Source organism: Micromys minutus (assembly GCF_963924665.1).
Source record: "Micromys minutus genome assembly, chromosome: 4".
NCBI classification, from domain to species: Eukaryota; Metazoa; Chordata; class Mammalia; order Rodentia; family Muridae; genus Micromys; species Micromys minutus.
Window position 1 is genome coordinate 43,677,926 of NC_137973.1, and position 20,647 is coordinate 43,698,572.

Below are 20,647 nucleotides of genomic sequence, written 5' to 3' on the forward strand. Positions count from 1 at the left end.
ATTCTTGTCTTTGTTCAATGGCACAGCTAGAACTTTCCCACACAGAGGGTTTTCAGAGTAAAGGTAAGTGTTTTGGAATTTAGGGCACTGATATTTGCACATATATTACAGGAATGGTTTGAAATTCTTCAAACCACAGGGCTAACATTGGGCATAAACAGTGGCCCAGTCCTCAAAAAAATGCAGCAGACTGACAATTTTGGTGACAAGGAACTCATCAAATGGATTTGAAACAAAAATTAAACCAACCAACAGATGGGATATGTTTAAATCCCCTTCCTGCTGGTATTGTGTGTGTCACCAAGTATCAGCAGAATGCACCAAGGAGGCCCCACAGGATCCTGCCTTGACAGCAGTGACCCCAATTCACTTCCCTTTGCAGAGGGCTCAAGGTTGATGAATGCAGCTGGCTTCTTGGCTTTGTGTATCTCTCTAGGTGGTCTGTCCTATTTTTTTTTTTAAAAACAACAACAACAACATAGTTTTAGATCAAAGAAATTGTCCATTTATATTTCCATAAATACTTAGGTAAATATCATCTGTAGGTTCTAAGAATCCATCCTCCTGTTCCTTGTAATTAAGTGGGAAAATAAATTAGTGAATGTTTCCAAACATAAACATGAAAAAAAAAAAACAATAAATATGCCTCTGTGGTAAAGTTATACTTTTGGAGGGGAAGAAGTAACAAAATCTAAATTAAATTAAAGTGGTGTTATGGGAGCCGAAGTGGTAATACAGCTCAGTAAACGAATGTAATTAGACAATATAAGGGTTTTTTTTTCTTTTTTTTTTTTCTTTTTTTTTTCTTTTTTCTGGGCTACAATCTAAAACTCAGATTCTATCCCTGCTTGGGATCACTGTGAGAAGCCAGTACAATATTCGAGCTCAAATTCACAGCTAGCCTGTTCTGCCTTTTAGGTATTGCTTGTCTGATTATACTGCCAGTCTCTCCATCTCCGAATGGCTTTGTGTAACTTTAAAGTGAAGCAGCCCCGTTTGGAAATAGACAAGTGTTCGTTTTTGAAATGGAGTCATCAAATGCGAGCAGCCTTCAGGAGGCTCTTCTTTTCATGAGAACAAACAAAGGGAAATGTTTTTAGTACAAAATCCCTTTCTAACAAATACAGAGCTTGTATTGCACTGCAGGGCTGCCCACCTCCACAAAGCCCTGGCTCTTTTTTTGGTGGCCCTCAGAAGCAGCTTTTCATTGTATAATTCATCCAGGGATAGAGCATCTGCTGGGCTAATGAGCTCTCCTGCAGCCTCTTCTCCTGCAGGCGAATCCCCTAAAGCACGGTCTTAAATCAGATACTATAAAAGCAAAAGAAGAAAAAAGGGGGTGGGATGAAAGAGAAGAAAGTAAGGTCAAGAAAGCCAAGTTAGCAGTGTGCCAAGAATCATACCTGTGTCTGACTTCAGAAAAGTTGTGTGCCTGAAGATTTTCATCCATATAGTTAATTTCTAAACTCAATCTTTCATGGCCAAGATTCTGCTTCACGATTACATCATTTGAGTACACTTCCAATGGGGATTAATATAATAGATCATCATGGCATCTTGCTCTTAAATATCCGGACTACGACCTTGACCATGGAGCTGATTAGAAAGGGCAGGATTAAGGTTTGTTTTCTTTTGCAGCAAAGTGGAGCATGACATTGGGAACCGGAAGACTTTGATTTCTGTCCTATCATGAATGTTCCCATGTTTTACAGTGTCACTGGCGAGTCTGATAGACATTATTAGGATGATCTGTGACAGCACCTAATAAAGCATGTTGGCAAAAAAAAAATCATTGCTCCCTTTTGCACTGATGATCTTTTGGAGAAATACAGTATTGTAGATTATAGGAGGTGGAGGTTACAAACCCTGATGATACCCATGGTAATTCATCATAAGCCATCAGTGTGCCTGTGATCTACAGCTTTAAATGAGTAGCTTTTAGGAGGGACATGGATGGAGGGCCTGTATTATTCATGGTAGCAGAGATGCTCTGGAGAGGACAGTTCGATTATTTATTGGTTGCCCTAAATTTCTGAGCACAATTTTAAGACATTGCAACTGTCTGTGCTGTGTGATACATTGGTGAGGTATGTTGCCTTTAGAAGTAGCCAGTGGTGTTGCTTTAAACAGCACAGACTGTGAGGAGTTGTTTTGGGATGCATTTGTAGAACTTGAAAGGCCAGGAGAGTATTAGTAATGTTGGGGTTAACAGAGGCAGCTCATTTTAGAAATTTGATATTTGAGTTTTTCAACATTATCCAAAGTAGGCTCGTCGCATTCTTTTGAACAAACTCTCCGGCACAGAGCAGATGGTTCCTCTATTAACAGCCATTTGCATTTAACATATTGCAATGATTTATGTACCACATGCCACTGAGCAAAGCAAAAACATTCAGTAGCAACTAATTAGTTGAGTGTAAAGACACATATCTCAATGTGCAGAGCCCTCCTCTAACTATGTTTTACAGTTTTTATAGTTTAGCATTTTATTTGTGCAAAGCAGTTAAATCTGAACTGTGACATTCCTCTTATGATTATGGTAATACCTCTGCAATTATGGTTCTATTAATGCCTCAGTCAACCTTGTTCCTTTATTCATCTGGGAAGTCAGCATTGGCATGCTAGAATTTCCCAGGCACTGATAGGTCAGTCACAGTTACTTTTCAATGGCATAGATTGCTTGTAACTTATCACCGACCTCTCAGAAGCACTTGTTCATAAGTAGTCCACTGCACCTGCAAAATGGGCTGTCCTTTGCACAAAGTGGATACAAAGTAAGACCGTTAATGAAAAAGCAAAGTACAAGAATGGCTCATTTTAATTGGGTTTTAAATGTCACGTTTATTAACAGCATAATTCCTTTTTAATCTTATTAGTTCTACACTTTAATTGACCCATATAACTGTACCCTGTCACCTGCTCAAACTATGTTGCAATTCTCTCACACCTCATAGATTCCCCTCTAACCTGACTTGCTTCTCAAACTAGTAACCTCTGACTTTCCTATAGACACTGGAGGTTTGCTGCCTTTTACTAGCATCCTAAAGCCAAAGGAGAAACAGAGCTAAAAATTGCCTTAGTTATTGTATCCTGTGGGAAAGAAGCTCTATTTCTCTCTTAGAAGGATCCTGAGACATTTCCTCCTCCTTTGAAATGACCATCAGGGTCAATGAATATCATGATACTGTCACTGTGAGTCAAGGTGACAATGTAAGAATTGTAGAATGAACCAATGAATCTTTTATAAGTATGATTTTCATTCTCAAGAGCCATCCATGCAAAATGTCAGAGGAGGCCATCCGTCATCCATGAGGATAAATGCAGGTCTCTGACCCAGAGGAAATAGGAAACGACTTAACTTCATTTACTCAGGACTCCAGGAGCCATCTTACTAAAATGATTGCTTTTCTCTCTTGGTCCCTGAAAGTTTGAATTTCACAGAAATTTCTACCTATTGAGTAACCTAGGAATTCAGAAGTGCTTAACCTAGACACACACAGGATGATATTAATGACAATTCAGCAGAATATGAATTATTGTGAATTGTTATATATTAGTATTGTTATGAACGCAGCCCATCAGGGTAGGTAGGTAAAGGAACAGTAAAGAAAATGACAGTCTTCTGGTAGATATAAAGACAATGTGTAAGTCTTGGAAGAAACACTACTAAGAATAAGCCACAGCTACTTTCAGAGTGATGAGATTACACTCTTCCCGCACTCACGAATGTCACAGTAGAATAAAATATGTAATTAGTATATTTTTCCATGTCACTTTTGTTAATAAGCTTTCACCAGTTGTTTCGGGTAGGCTTTGTCCATCTTACAGCTGAAGGGACTAAGGCACAGAAATAAAATTTAAGTTCATGATTTCCTACGTTCCATCTATCAGCAAATGGAGGGCTCAGCTAGCAAAAAGCCACCCACTGCAGCCTTTTCACGAGAAGGGGAGCTGGTTAACAAGCATGGTACCCTGTGTGATATTTTCTATCTTTGTGTGTGTCAAAAGTTCACCTGTGCCATGTAATTTCCTTTGGCATCTTATTTGGGAAGTAAAACACAACCGGAATCTTTGCTGTTGTTAGTAGGGAAATGTAATAAAATAATCAATACCAAGGACAAGAGGAAGTGATGGCATTGCCAAGAAGCTTCTTGTTTTAAACTCATTCCTTCTAAACAAAGACACAACATATCACCCTGAGAGAGAGAGAGAGAGAGAGAGAGCCCTCTGCTTCTGAGGGACGTTTGTTTTCCATAAAGAACATTTATATTTAATGAAAACAGGATTAACTTTGTATTGAAAATTGAGCCTGCCATTCAGTGTGATTAAACAGCATGCATTCAGGCTTGCCAGCCTACACTTTACTCAATACTTCCCTATATCTGAGACAACTCTCCTGTGAACTAATTTTTAGCTATGCTTCCATTAGGGAAATGAGAACAAAAATGTGTCTAAATTTATATAGTTACTCGGAACTAAAACAGGGCACTATAAAAGTGTTTTAATCACCATAAAATATTGACTCTTTTATTTATTAATCATGATCATTTCAAATAACTCCACCTCACTTTAGTGATAAGTAATTGTGAGAGCTGTGGTGGGATGGGAGTATCTTTTCGCTAGTTTCTCTCATTCCAGAAGTATGGACTGGCACTCTTCATCCTGTCCGCTGTTGCCACAGAACCTTTAGCATGGCCCACGCCATGTTGCTGTGTAATTTTCCTTTTGAAGTATCTGTCAATCCAGGCATAGGGTAGCATCTTGAAGAAAGGAATTATGCTCCTTCTTCTTTCTCTGCAGGAAATGGCACATTGCCACAAAGTAGCAAGCACAAAATATGCAAGTGTTTATCTCTGGGTTTTCCTTTCTTTTTCCATTGTTACACAGAAATAAAAATCATTAGAAATACATAGGGAAGATATTATTATTGTCTATGTAACAGTTTTGGGACTAGATGTCAAAGAGTCTGTCTGAGTTGCATCTTACTCCTTTGTCATCCACTAATTACTGTGTTCCCACATATATTTTAATATCATTTCAAGTAAACTAAAAGTAACAGGTTACTTTTTTGATTTTTAATCCCAAACCAAGTTATTCTCTTTTGTGTATATTGTGGTGTGTACATAAGTTTATGTAGTGTAGGGTTTCTGAACGTATGTGAGTTCATGTGTGTGCTGGTACATATGCATGAGAAAGGCTCAAAGTTGACTTCAAGTGTTTTCTTCAATCCATCTCCTTGTGATACACTGAGATGGGGCCTCTTGCTGAATTCCCTTGGCTACTTTATGTAGCTAGCTTGCTTCTGGGGCTCTCCATCTCCCCAAGAACAATGGATTACACAAAGGCTACCATATTTTACCTGCCTTTTATTTAGGTTTTGGGGATCTAAACTGGACGTTCAGCTTTTGGCATAATGCCTTACTCTCTGAACCATTTTACTCCAAATTTATTTTTAAGATAGGAAAAAAAAAGTTTTATGATAACTTTAATCAAATGGTATTGAAGTGGGCAAATGGACCCCATTCTTTTTATAATTACAGAACATTTCAGACTTCCTATCCTATTTTCATAATTCTGTTATACATTTCAGGATTTTATATATTTAATATCCTCTTAGTTTTGAGAGGATTTGCTTTCTAATTATTTGATATCAGCACTACACAGCTTTTAGCAGGTTTGATCTTGTTCTCTCAATGAGTCTCCCCGGGGCACAGAGAGGCCTCATCTCGAAGTCTGGTACCTAATGCCTCCCCAGATCTCCAGTGGCAAAAGTAACAGGCAGAGATCCAGAGCATATCTGAGAATCCCTAGTGGAGCTGGAGACCCAACACTGCCTCAAAACTTTCATGTTATGGGCTGATTTTCTACCCTATTCATAATGGTTTTGAAACACACAGATTTTTAACTTGACAAAATTCAGGCCCCATTTTTCTTTTGTTGACTGTTTAGTATCCTATCTAAGACTTTTTTTTTTTTTTTTTTTTTCTGGATTTAATGTCATGAAATTTTACCCCATGGTTTCCTCTAAAGGCTTATTAATAATTTCAGTACTCACGTTTAGATCTTTGGTCCATTTTAAATTCATTATGTGGTTTAAGATGTAGGTTTAATGAAGATGCTTGCAGCTAACTGAGCACAGGGACCCCAATGAAGGAGCTAGAGAAAGGATTGAAGGAGCTGAAAGGGCTTGGAACCCAAAGGGAAGAACAACATTATCAACCAACCATACCCTCCACAGCTCCTAAAAACTAAATCACCAACCAATGGGCACATATGGAGAGACCCATGTCTCCAGCTGCAGAGGACAGCGTTGTCTGGCATCAGTGGGAGGAGAGGCCCTTGGTCCAGTGAAAGCTCGTTCTCCCAGTGTAGGGGAATGCCAAGGCACTGAGGTAGGAGAGGGTGGTTGGGAGAGGGAAGCAAGGGGAGTGGGAGGGGAATAGGAGTGGGGGGAAGGGGATAACATCTGAAATGTAAATACAGAGAATATAAAAGAAGAGGCAGGTTTGGTACCCTCTCTTCTTTCTTCCTTCCCCTCCCTCATCTTTTCTTTCCCCCATCCTCCTCTTCTTCATACTCGTATCTATTTGTTAATGTCCAGTTTTTCAAACCCATGTGTTGAAGACTGCCCCATCCCCACGGAATAATCTCGAAAGGACCAGAAATGCAAATAGTTTGTAGCTGTGTGCCATGGTATTCACTTACCCACTTGTTATGACATGTATTTTGGTACCTGAGGCAATTCAATTATATTCCTTAAGTTTGGACAGTGGGTTGAAAGCCGAAGCTTTGCGTGTTTAATGAAGAGGGGAAATATCTAGCATTACCGACACATGGCCCCCGATAAACAAAGAGAATTTTCTCCTTTTTCCTTACTCTTCTGTGGGAAATAAGCAAAGGTGGGCACAGTATGCCCAAAGGACAGTAATATGCCCACTGATTATGTGATATGTGAAGAGTGTTCAACAAAATTTTCCTCGGGTCTTTAATAGTCTTTTACTGAGTTTTTAACGTGCAATAGCTCTAGTTCTAGGAACAGGTCGACCAGTAAAACACCAATATATTCTGGGTCTAGATTCTAGTTATACAACAGTATTGTCCCTAGCCAATTTACTCAACTATATTCTGTTTCAGTCTGAAAAGGGAGTTAGATGAAATTATTTCTGTGATTTCTTTCAGTTCTAAAATAAGTGATTTTGTAATGTTATGACTCCCTGTTTGGCACACACGCTGCCTATAAAAAAACCCAGTACAGGAGTTCATCGTGCTGTCACCCCAACCTGCCAAGTCTCTGACCTCTTAGACTCCCCCTCCTGTCCTTTCTTGGCCCACCCTCCCCCCATCTGTTCTCTGTTCCCAGCAGCCCTGAAGGATCTATAATTACACATGGATGTCACCAATATGTTGTAACAGTGTTGCTTGCCTGATATTCTGGAAGCTTCAAATGAGTAAAAACAACCAGGACAGCAACATGAGTCTGAGACAAGGTAACCCATTAGCTTTGTCATACTGGGCTCAAATTTGTTCACTTAACTAAAAATACTCTGTATTCTTAAGACAATCACCAAAGCAAATGGAAATATATTATTAGCTACTAGTTAATCTTCATTTCCTTAAAATGCATGGATTTAACTTACTGCTATAGAGTGCAAAGAACTCACAGCCAGAGAGATCAAAAGCTGTTAGCATCTCAATTTATCTCAGAACACACCAGATTGTACTACTTGATAGTTCATATTTAACATGCTAAGGCTCCCATCATAATTTCTCTAGCCTAAACCAAAACAGAAAAGAAATAAATCCTCCTTATCTATTCTAACTTGGTACTTAATTGCTTTTGATTTCTAAAAGATACCTGGCAATTTGCGAGATGAAAACAAGATGCAGGAAACCTTGATCAAAGTCCCTATCAAAGCGAGCCTTTCACCTAAGGTAGCAACAGTGTAGAGAGGATGGCAGCTAAAATTAGCTTGCTCTGAAAAATCTATCTGTTCTTAGCACTGTTTGTACATATGAGCATGTATGTGTGTGCACATGCACAAACACACATTCAAACACACATTCAAACACACGCGTGCGTACCTGAGCACAGATGCAAACATACACATGCATATTCACACACGTGCACGCTCACACGGTCCACAGATGTTTTAATTTATTTTGTTTTATCACAATAAGAATTTAATTATCTAGTTTGATAATGAGGAATTTTGCTGCTCCAACACATGATTTGAGTCATTGACTATTGTGATTTTCATAGAAGATACATGTGAGGGTTTCTCAAAAGTATTTGAGCATTAGGATATTTATAAATTAATTCTGACGAGTGTATGAAAAACTCCATTTTACAAAAGGGAGACACTGTTGCTTGTTTGTTTTGACTGACTCTGAATTCTCCAGTTGTTCTGAGTACAGGACTCACTTCTCTTGACTCATGACCAGTGAATCACTAAGACTGACAATGATTTCAAGACCTCAATATTTTCTGTCATTTACTCTATAGTGTTTCCTGACCAGTATCTATTATCTTCAGCACAACCCCAGTGTGAAAGAGAGCCATCAGAGTACCCATCTCAACCTTAACGCATTGGGTCAGAATCTTTGAATTGATGGGACTTTTTTGATCTTGCCATACCATCTATTTTAAGCATGTCTCTCAAGTCAACAACTGTTTTTCAAATTCAGAAACAAATATATTAGCCAATGAAAAAATTATGCCTTAATCGTTGCCCCTTTGCTACCTACAGTTGACTTCATTTTGATGAAATTTTTCTATCTATAAGATGAAAGTATAACCAGCAACCATGGCTTGGTATACACAGGGATAACTCCTGATTAAGCTAACATACTATTTCTAAGGGAAACTTGGTGATACAGACCTCTGCTGCAAGAGAATCAGTATGTCAACTCCCAGTATCATATTTCAAAAATAAATGCCTATTCTTTCAGTTGGAGGCTATTATAGTAAATGTCATAGGAAATATCTATCATAGAAAATATTAGAGCTTATTGTATCTGAAAATGTTCTGCTCACACAAACCATGTACATGTATACTCAAACATACACACACACACACACACACACACACACACACACACAAATACACACACACTCCCTCTTTCACTGCAACACTATTGGGGGATAATCACAGCCACTAAATTAGGAATTAGAACACAGATTATGGTTTCACAGATTAGACAGGAGTCCCAAATTCATACCTGGTTCTGCTTTTCAGACTTGCCAATGTGGTTGTATCTTCCCATACAAATGCTAGGTTAAATTTTTTACTACATTATGTAGTACTTTCTTCAAATATTTCCATGTTTCGTCTTGTTTTTTAAAGAAATATTTTAAAATTATTTTATTGGATACTCTCTGTGTTTACATTTCAAATGTTATCCCCTTCCCCCTCCCAATTCCCTTCTCCCTCAACTTTTCTCCACAAAGTTGCACCCTCTCCTAATCAACCTCTCCACCTCAGTGCCTTGCCTTTCCCCTCACTGAACCAAAGGCCTCTTCTCACATTGAGGCCAGACAATGCCATCCTCTGCTACATATGCAGCTGGATGTGTCTCTCTATGTATGCCCAATGGTTGGTATTTTAGTCCATGGGAGTTGTGGAGGGTTTGGTTGGTTGATAAGGTTCTTCCCATGAGGTTACAGACCTTTCATCTTCTTCAGTCTTTTCTCTAGCACCTTAATTACGAGGACCCCCAATGAAGGTGCTAGAGTAAAAAAAAAATTAATCATCTACTATCTAAAAAAAAAAAAAAAAAAAAAAAACTTTAGCACTTGGGAATGAAAAATAAAAAGACAACTTCTTAGACTGGGCTGTGTTCCTGCATCCTAATGAGTTCATAGTTTAAAGAAAACCATTATTAGATACATCGTATGCTTTTAATGGCAGAAATCTCAAAGGAAAGGGAGATGTTTGTGTATAGATTCTCTGTGCAGTTCAATTTTTCAAGGATTTAAAACATATACTTGAAATCAGAATGTTCCCCACAACTGTCTCCCAAAGCGAGTGCTCCATCCAGCTGTTCTCTCTGACAGCCCTCTCGGTGATGATTTTCATTTATAATTTGTGGCCTTCAAATCTTAGTTATTCTCAGTTATGGAGGTTGATTCTCCCTTTAAAATGAAACCAAGCAAAATTTTTGATAGAAGAATGGTAAAAAATCCATTTAACATGGAAAAATACATCCGTGTGATAGGATCACTTAATATAACCTTATAAAATTGCATGTTACAAAACAGGTAAAGCCTTTAGTCAGTGAACTTCTAAAATACAGAATTGAAAGTGATATACAAAATCAACAGGAAACCCGGAGGCCCAAGTAAAGGATGAGATGGCTTTTAAAAGACTGGTATGACTCACCATTTCCAATTTTATCCAGTAATATCAGTGACCTATTGTATTTTTGATTATTTAATTATTTTGTGTTTTTAATTTAATAAAGTGCAGTTTCAGGTACTTACATTTTCAGAGAAACATAGAAAAAATATTCAATAAATTCAAAGCATTTTTCTCTAAGGAAATATGATAGTGTCATAATTTTACTTTGTTGGTAAAAATCCCTATGTCTAATATAGTAAAGTAATTCAGCTCAGGTACACCATGACAATTTACAAAAGTAAACACTACGAAAAACAAACAAACAAACAAACAAACAAAAAACCAAGCAGAGAACAACCTGTTGCAGTGATAGAGCAAGCAGCAGAAATGGTGGAGTCTATGACCCCTGAACACACCACAAATGGCAGAGATGTAATGGTTTGCCTTGCTGTATACCGGTATACCCATTAGGGATTTTCTGAGTCGTCTGTGTTTATTAAGCTCCATGCAGGCTACTGTGGATATAAAAACTTGGACTAGAGACCAACGCAGTTTGGCTGGTTTGACTGATACTTTATTATGTGAGTGATGTCAGAAAAAACAAAGCTATGAAACATCTCTGGCCCTTGGTTTTCTCACCAGTGAAACAAAGTTAGATCCATGGGTCTTGCAAGTCTTTTGTGAGGACCTACTGAAGTAAAGCAATCAGCAAGAATCTCTGAAGCCGAAGCCTACACACATGCTAAGGCTCATTACTCACATTTTGAGAAGGAGTAGAACATTTGCCTCTAACTTGATTTTTTTAGGATTATGTCTCAGTTTCCTTTGGAAGGCACCTTTAAATATCAGTGCTCTGTTGGGTTCAGTGACTGATTTATAAATGACTTTTTTTAATAGAGGCGATTCATTATCCAAGTTTTATCCATTCTATATAGTGTGAGAATTTCTAATCTAAACGCTTTGGAAAAGTAAAAAAGCACATTAAAGAGTCTGAACTGGAATCCTAACCTGGTTTCCTACTGCCAAACATGGAGTGGTATAATATAAATACATAGCTAAACCACTGGCTCCTAAACACCAGCTTCAGTAGTTATTCTGAATGTCATCCCTTCAGCCGATTGAAGAATCTTTCCCCAGTCTTGGCTCAGATTGTAATAATGGCTTCTCAAGGCCGACTGCATCTACAAGAGAATCTCAAACCATCACTCGGTGCTGACTTCCAAGGATTTGAAGAGCCTTTCTTGACTCTCGCCTTGAGCACCAGGTCTGGGAGTCATAATTGCTCCTAAGTTAAACAAATGTTACAGCTCGCAGTACTCATACAATGGAATATTTTCTACCACTGCCTTAAAGTGTTTCTCTTCTGTATTCACCTCACACGTGAAAATTTATAAATTTGGATGTATTATAAGATGAGCAATTGCTAGATCAAGATGTAGAAATTTTTTAGTACTTCTTAAAGATGATGATGATCCATTGAGAGGAGATGTGAAGAAATCTCTTAGGATTCTACACTTCATTTCTTATCTAAAATTCTTCAACAAGCTGTGCTGTTTCGTGCATAATTTGTCTGCCGAGAATATCCATTCTACCTTGACTACCTGGCACACTGCACCACACATTTCAAGATACCATACAAATGTCAACCTTTTTTTACTAGTCTTCTCTTATTAAATTAGTAGTTTTTTTTTTTTATCTCAAAAGAATTCATGCAGTGCTATGAATTAGATATGGTTTGGTTGTATCTCCGGGGACTTCATGTACTGAACTTTAACCCACTATATTAAGAGGATAGAAATAACTTAATGATGGCTTTTAATGATAATGAGATAATTTAATGAGACCTTGAAATGTTTAGGATTAAATATGGTGACCAAAGTGAATGTCTTCAATTTAATTCCACTGGCTTTAGAGAATAGCAGGACCAGAAATTTCACACCATGTGATACCCTGAGCTACCTTGGGACCATGACCACAAGAAAAAAGTCATCATATACAGCTCCATAATCCTTCAGAACAGAGATATAAGTAAGCCTGTCTTATTTAATAGTTACTCAATTTTAAATTTATTGGAACAATGAAAAACACAAGAAGCAAACAGTAAGAACATTCAGCTGATATTGCCTGTGCCCTTCCAGGCTATGAGCCCATTGAAAGTAGGGGCTTTGCCTTGTTCATTGCTGTATGTTCACTGCATCTGCCTCATGATGGAAGAAAATGTGAGTTGATAACAGAGAAAAGGGAAATTCTACAAAAGCAGAATCTGCGAAGTGGGTGCAAAGCCCAACTTCAATAATTACTAAACAAGGACAAAAAAAAACAAAAGTGCCCACTCTTCCCAACGTGAATGGCAGGGTGCTTCCAACATGTGAAGTAAAATGTGAAGATTTTGGCAAATTTATTTTAATTTTGGCTAAGAATGACATTTAAAGAACCACACAAAAGCTGTCATAACTTTTATAACTAGAAAATCAATTTAGCATGACACTATGTTTTCCAAATACTTTTAAAATTAAAAATTGTCTATGTACTTCAAAAGTTTTACAAACTTAAAAGATGGACATTTTAGCTGCATTTATGTCTATAAATATTTATGTATGTTCCTGATGCCCAGAGAGGTCAAAAAGTGGGGACATGGATCACCTTGAAGTGGAATTATAGATATGTCTGAGTTGTCTTGTAGGAATCAAACCTCAGGTCCTGTACTGGCTGGTTTTGTGTCAACTTGAAACAAGCTGGAGTTATCACAGAGAAAGGAGCCTCCCTTGAGGAAATGTCTCCATGAGATCCAGCTGTAAGGCATTTTCTCAACTAGTGATCAAGGCAGGAGGACTAAGCCCATTGTGGGTGGTGCCATCCCTGGGCTGGTAGACCTGGGTTATATAAGAAAGCAGGCTGAACAAGCCAGGGGAAGCAAGTCAGTAAGTCACATCCCTCCATGTCCTCTGCATCAGCTCCTGCTTCCTGACCTGCCTGAGTTCCAGTCCTGATTTCCTCTGGTGATGAACAGCAATGTGGAAGTGTAAGCTGAATAAACCCATTCCTCCCCAACTTGCTTCTTGGTCATGATATTTTGTGCAGGAATAGAAACCATGACTAAGACAGGTTCTCTGGAGGAGTAGTCAGTGCTCTGAACTGCTGAGCCATCTCTCCAGTACCATTCACAAATGTTCCTGCTTACTCGAGATTACATAGTTTGGGTACTAACTTCTTTGCCTTGCCCTACTTACAAAAACCCCAGGATGGTGACATATAAATAATTACAGGTTCTGAGTGCTAAGTGTTACTTTGGGAATGAGAAGGTATGGTGCATTTCCTTCTGTTACACCCTAGTAATATAGCTTTGTCACTGTCTTGTTTCATACCCTGCCTTCTGGTACAGGAGACAATGTTGGCCAAGCCTGACCTAAGCCCATAGATATTTTACAGTTGTGTGGCTTGGTCTTCTAGCGAAACTCCCAACAATGGGAGCAGAAGCTGTCTCTGACTTCACTGCTTGCCTTTGGTGCCCTTTTCTTCCACTGGACTGCCTGTCTAACCTCCATAGGAGAAGATCACCTAGTGTGACTACAACTTGATATGGCATGGCTGGTTGGAATCCATGGAGGCCTGCTCTATTCTGAAGAGAAAGGGGGCAGGAATGGATGGGGTCTGGAGGAAAGCAGTTGGGTGGGGGGCTTGGAGAAGAGTTGCAGGAACTATAGTCAGGATATATATGTTAAAATGGGACTTCTCTCCTGATATTCTCAGAGTGATTCTTAGGGGAAAGAAATGGAAATAGGAAAAACAAAGTAAGTATATTAATTAATTATTATTATTAATAAAAATATCAATTGATTTATGTAACTGGGGAAAGATTACATTTCAAAACCCTTAAGGGGTATCTGAAATCAAGAGAGTGTAAGGTTCTAAAGATACTGTTTGTCCTTTATGTATACATACTTGTAATGTTTAAGTTAGAAATTTGTCATAGTAGGTGTCTAACAATTATAATCCATGGTAAATATAATTATGACTACATTCTTTAATGAAATGCACTTGAAATTTATTAATTACTTATTTCTGACATTTTCTAACATCCTTGCACCGGACTTAATGTAAACTTCAGAAAGCTAAGCTATGGAGAAACTAAACTGGTGACTAGTTGTTACTGTGACATTGTGACAGCCAGCCTGTGAAGGAAGGAGAGTAGGCGCTGTTGGTGGAAGAACAGAATTCACTGCATTGAAGGCTATGGATAACCGATAGGAATGTACTTTAAAAGACATGAAACTGAGATGCTGATCAGATTTGAATATTGCCTTCAATTCTACCTTCCTGTTTATGCTGTTAATGGAGACATTCTATTATCCAATGTCCAAAGCCAGTAGTAGTTTGATACATTGCTGATAATACATCTGAAAAACAAATGAGCTTATTACCAAATGCTCATTTATCTTTCAGATAAAAAAATATTATAATAAATCACGCTACATCCTCAATCTTACTTCAAGGAAGTAAAGGAGAATACGGAGTTTATAGTCTGATAAAAACCCATGCATCTGACAAGTATTCAAGTTTAATTAACTTAATTGTGGAAAGAATGCTCAGAAGGAAACGAGGTATTTGAAAACCTATACCTCCCACTGTATAACTCAGAAACATTTTGGACATTATATATTGAATGACTTTTGAATTTAACCCCCTGTCTGGATGGGAAAAACTTCTTCATATCTCCTCTCACCTCTCAGTCGGGTACGTTTTATTTATGCACTGGACGAACTCTTGGCCATTAGAACATCTTGCTTCAGCAGTTAATTAACACAAGTACCATAATTTAATACAGTTAATGCTACTTGATGCCCTTTAATGTACCTTCCATTAGTGATATTATTGTAGTATTACCCTGTAAATTAAAATGAGATCAAGACTAAGAGAGTGGCTCTTTAATTAAGGTCCTGGCGCACCGAACTCCTCTATTATTCACTAGAGAAAATCACCCTGATTTACTGAAGCAGGACAGCCATAAGTCAGAATTAGTCCGTGAAGATTATTAGGTTTATTGAACAATGTAAGTGCTATGTAGTTGCTGAGATTGCCAGGAGCACTGCTTCCTCTTTTTCTTCTATTATCTTAATAAATACTCAATGAGGAGAGGCAAATGAAAGCAGAGAAAGCATGTAGTAAGAGAGAAATACATTTTATGATAATATCATAGTTTTTGTCATCAGCTCAATAGATACTGGATATATCACACGCTTAGAAGTGTGTAAATGACCCATTAATCTGACCATAGTCAAAACATTGCTTTTAGGTGAAAAAACAGTAGTCAATATAAACTCTACATATGCATATGTACAGTATATTTTTTAAATATTTCTATTTCATAGTTTAATATGTCAAGATGAAAAAACTTGCCTGTTTTGCAAACATTTATATCTGGTCTGCATCCAAATTTTATATAATAATTCATAATAATACGTTCCCACATTTTGCTTGGATGGTATTGAAAGTGACAGATTGAAAAATATCATTATTATCCCTGAATATATAAATATATATATATATATATATGATTTTATAATTGTGTTGTCATAGAATAATGGTAAAGGTGGGGTGTGGGAAACAATGCCCTTGCTTAGATTTTGGAAAATTTAGAACTTTCTCATAGACATCATCAACTATCAGACAAGCTTTGAATAGATGACCTCATGTTTAAGGGCGAGATAACCGAGGACATTAATCTTGAAATTTTCAAGGGAAAATAATCATGATGGTTTCTAGGCTAGAAGGCCTCATGAACCACCATTGCTCATCTTTCTGTTTAGTGGTTCCATCATAGGCAGATATTCCTTATATAACTTGAAAGCTGGAGACACGCCGGAGCCATCAGGCCTTGCTTCTTTGTCCCTCCCCCAGGACTAAAAATATTCCAGCCATCTGGTGCCTAGTGCGGTACATGCCAGCATCAGTTTGCCCTGAGGAATTTGGACAGAGGGTGGAGGTGATGGAGCAGCACCTTCTGGAGGAGTCTCACCTCTACTGGACCTTTCTTTTCTGCCCAGCTGTTTCTCAGCAGCTCATGGCTATCTGGTGAACAGCAATGACAGCGGAGGTGAGATCAGGGAAGGCAGCTTGATACAACCTGGGTCCAGCTCAACCCTCACAGCCAGGGAAAAGCAGCTGGAGGTCGTTGCTAAGGCGAGGCTTAAGAGAAAGGTGAGAAGTCTGGAGGGACTCTGTGTTCTTGGCTTGCCACCTTTAGGAGATGGCCTGTCTAACTCCAGTGGAGCATGCATAAAGCTGTCCTTAGCTCGAAAGCCTGTTTTAAACTCTGTTTCAAAAGAATCAGAGAATAGAACAATGAATTTTCAATGCAAAAATATAAGCTCTAACACTGGCTGTTTCATAGCTGAAAACCTCTGAAATGATTGCCTTTCTGACAAGGGCAAATCAAAGCTTTGGGGTAGAGTGATCTCTAGAAACTCAAGTACACATAAAGAAGTCTTCAAACTGCCAGAAACCGACCTACCTAAATTTAATATAACAAAATCCTATAAATCTCAGGCTATTAATTTTAAGCTTTATTCTTTTAGTCAACGTATTTGTCATTTGATGTTGGTGTGCTACCGTTAAAATATCAAATATTTTCATAAAGTATATACTAACAAGAATAAATAAGACCACATTTTAAGTTGATAGTCTTTGGCTAAGTTGTTCCTGAATGTGACAGAGCATTTTGGTACCTCACATACTCAAGTCAGAGAAGACAGCAAGCATCATCCCACTGCCCTGTCCTAATCTCCCGCAAATCCATGCACTCTTCTCTGAACACTGAGGGACCCAATCTCAGTGTGGGTATCAATATACCATGGCATAAATCTCTCAAAAATATTAACTTGCTTTTAAGATATTCTCATCATCCATCATTGTGACCTTGGTTAAAAGTTGACAGTAAGGTCCAAAGCTAAAGACTCTTCACTGGCCATGAGGAACACAGCACTAAACAGAGGAGACATCCACAAATTCATGCTATTTTTCCCAAAATTAACATCCTGAAACCCTACAAGCCCCTCTAAGCGGTGAAGCTCACCACTGCATCTTCTTGTCTCACTTTGACCCTCAACAGCAACAAATGCCTATTCATTAACATATGGCGGACAACTCTCCGAAGGACCAGAGCCTTAGCACCTCCAGTCTCTGAGGACTAGGCAGACCTAAGGGAATCTGAAAGTTGGCCAATTGAAGGAGGCCTGACTTATCTGAGTTTGTACCTTTGTTTATTTAGATCTATAAGCCAGGTGTACCATTTACACACTTTTCCACATACATTTTTACACTTTTGAAATGATTCTTTTGTGGCTTACATTTTTTTATTTCCCACCCATGATCTCCTGCTTCCATTCCCATCATGCCTTGCTGAATGAAAATCTCTACATTGGTAGGTTTTTGTTCTCATTGTTGGAGTTTTTCATTCAAACATCTTCTAATGCTTTGTAACTTAATTGTAGTTTTTTTCATATTACTAAAACCAGGTATCCCTGAATGTAACCACTGATGTTACAACTCTTGACCATCTGTACTTGACCAATGAGAGTCTCATGTCTGTGTTTTATAAGTGAAATATCATTTAATACAATAGAGTTCAAGATCTTAAGAAAGGGAACCTTACCACTCTTAAAAAAATGGATTTTATTTCTCAGATGTTTTTGAGTCTAACACTGCATGGTGATTCTTGCTTGCATTGGGAAATACAAGTTATAACCTTGTTTCCTTTAGCCTTCTATCAGGGCAAGCAGCTTCACTATGTTGATGGATTTAGCATTGCCTTTCCTAGGGAGTTTATTTGCTTCAGATAAGATACTTAAGTTTTCATTGGTTGAAATTCCAAAGACTGCCAGAAGAGTGATAGCCAGTGTGGGTTTGCAAATCGTTGTTGAGCCAAAGGGTCTCAAATGCCTTTAGAACCTACTTGCATAATGATGCTCCTCAGAAATAAGGCAATAAAAACTGACCTAAGTCATTTTATAACTGTGGGCATAATTTTTGGACATGGTCTTTTTATTTTTTTCTCATTCAAGATGGAGAGGTGTTCTCTTACCTTCCTCGCACCTTTATGTCTGAGATCGCATAAAAGTAACGAGCCAAATGTAGTTCATCTACAAATATTTCACCAACGGCGGGTCTCAACAGCCTGATCCTCAGGTCCGTGACTGTGAAGAAATCTCTGAGTTTCTTGGTTGTATCCAGCTGTCCATAGAGGGAAGCCATGTTTCGAAGCCGAGGTCCAGCAAAAAACGCAAACCTGTCTTTGATCTCGAAGTGGATTATTTTGCTATTCGTGGAGTACCCAGTGGAATACTCTTCTGTGCAAATGATTTCTAAGACTGTGTGCTGGGATAAATCCTTCACGGATTTCGGGTCCATGTGGAATGCATGTAGGCAGTCTGTGGCGTAATACTGATAGGGCTGCCATGTTCGTCCGTAATCAAGAGATTTCTCTAGAATCATTTGGTCTGGACGCCCCGATTCAAAGGTAATAACTATGTTGTCTGTGAGTTCAATGGTTTTGCTCCAAGACAGAGTGATGTTAACCTGGAGAGGTTTGGGGTACTCCTTCCAAGTAGCAGACTGCCAAAATGTGGAGGGATGTCTTCCTTCAAAATCGAACATCAGCTCAGGAGGGTGTGCCAGCTCAGGAGTACTCGCATCACACTCATTATTGCACATGTAAGGGTTGCCCTGTGGAAGACACAAAAACGAAGAGTGCATTAAGTACTCATTGCTAGCAGGCTAGGAGAGAAAATAGCAATAACAAAATCATTAAACATTTCACTTTTTCTAACTGCATTCTCCTCTATAATAGCCTTTAGAAAATGTACTTCGGGACATTGGTAAGATGACTAACTAGTTAAAGATATTGCCGTGTTCTTTTGGAAGACCCACATTCAATTTTTAGCACCTATGCGGCAGCTCACAACTGACTGTAACTCTAGTTCCACAGCATCCTATGGACTATTCTGGCCTCCACAGGCACTAGGCATGTGACAGGTGCACAAACAAAACACATATAACTATAACATATAAAAATAAATCAAATTAATATAATAATGCTTTGTCTTTCCCTTGACTTCAAAGTGTGAAAACAGTTTCTTTATTCCATGTATATTAGACCTAGAGTATGATTACAGAGACACAGAGACTCATCATTGCCTAAGGCCCCCATGCCTTCCACATCCTCTTGGAAGGTAGGAAATCCCTTTTTGATTTAACACTGCATAGAATATGGTTTCTTTTTGTGATTAACATATAATTATATCATTTCTCTCTTTTCTTTTCCTTCCTCCAACTCCTCCTATGTATCCCCCCTCCTCTCTTAAATAATTATGTGTGTGTGTGTGTGTGTGTGTGTGTGTGTGTGTGTGTGTATTTCTAAATACAGTTTGTTCAGTACATATAATGTTTCTTGTATGTAAGTTTTTAGGGCTGACCATTTGGTACTGGATGATCAATTAGTGTGCTTTTCCCCAAGGAAGATTATTTCTTCCACTCTCAGGATTTGTCTGTTGCCTGCAGTTCTTTGTCTGAGGATAAGGGCATCTGAGAGGTCCCCTTCTGTGTGGCATGTCTACTGATGTCATCCTTATTCAGGTCTTAGTAAGTCATGGTTCTTTAGCAGCTCACTTTTCAAGCAGGGGTTTTGAATTATCCACGAATGATAGATGCCTAACCCATGTCCTCTACAGCCATGGATACCCTCATTAACATTCAGCTTCCTCTTGGCTTTGCCCCCAGTCTATCATACTTAACTTGGTCCCTGCTTCATAAAATCTGGTTTTAAAGCATTTACTTTATTCACCACAAATCATTAAAATGTGGTACACTGCAGGCTCTGGGGCTTGGTCCAAACATCTGGCATCCTAATAGCTAGAGATGAGGGGAGTGCTCAGGAATGTCTTGGACTGAGAATGTGTTCCATGTAATGGGGCATGGAAGCCCACTATAGTTCTGCTGCAGTATCCTAGAGGGATTGGTTCCAGGTCCTCCATGGATACCCAAATCTGCTAATCTAAAATCCAAAGCATTTGCATATACCCTCCACATACTTTAAATCATCTGGAGATGATTTAAATGTAAATGTTATGTAAATAGTTACTACATCACATTTTTTGGGAACATTGACAAGGAATGATCTGTATGTTTGCTGTGCAGAGTCAACTGTCCTGGGCTTGACTATACAGCATATGAAACCATGAAACAAGGAACATTTGCAAAAGAGGAATCTGTAAATGGCAGGAGGCTGCAACACAGGGTGTCTTCCTGTTGCTTAT

The 20,647-nt window shown here is 38.4% G+C and overlaps 1 protein-coding gene across 1 annotated transcript in view; it reads right to left on the minus strand.

Moving 5' to 3' along the window:
• NTNG1 (netrin G1) overlaps positions 1-20,647 on the minus strand; it is a gene marked incomplete at both ends in the record, with an annotated part of 162,993 nt that overhangs the window by 140,345 nt on the left and 2,001 nt on the right. The window contains one exon of the mRNA XM_080916024.1: positions 18,418-19,058. Coding sequence (XP_080772150.1) covers positions 18,418-19,058 — 641 coding nt within the window. The remainder of the gene's footprint in view (positions 1-18,417; positions 19,059-20,647) is intronic.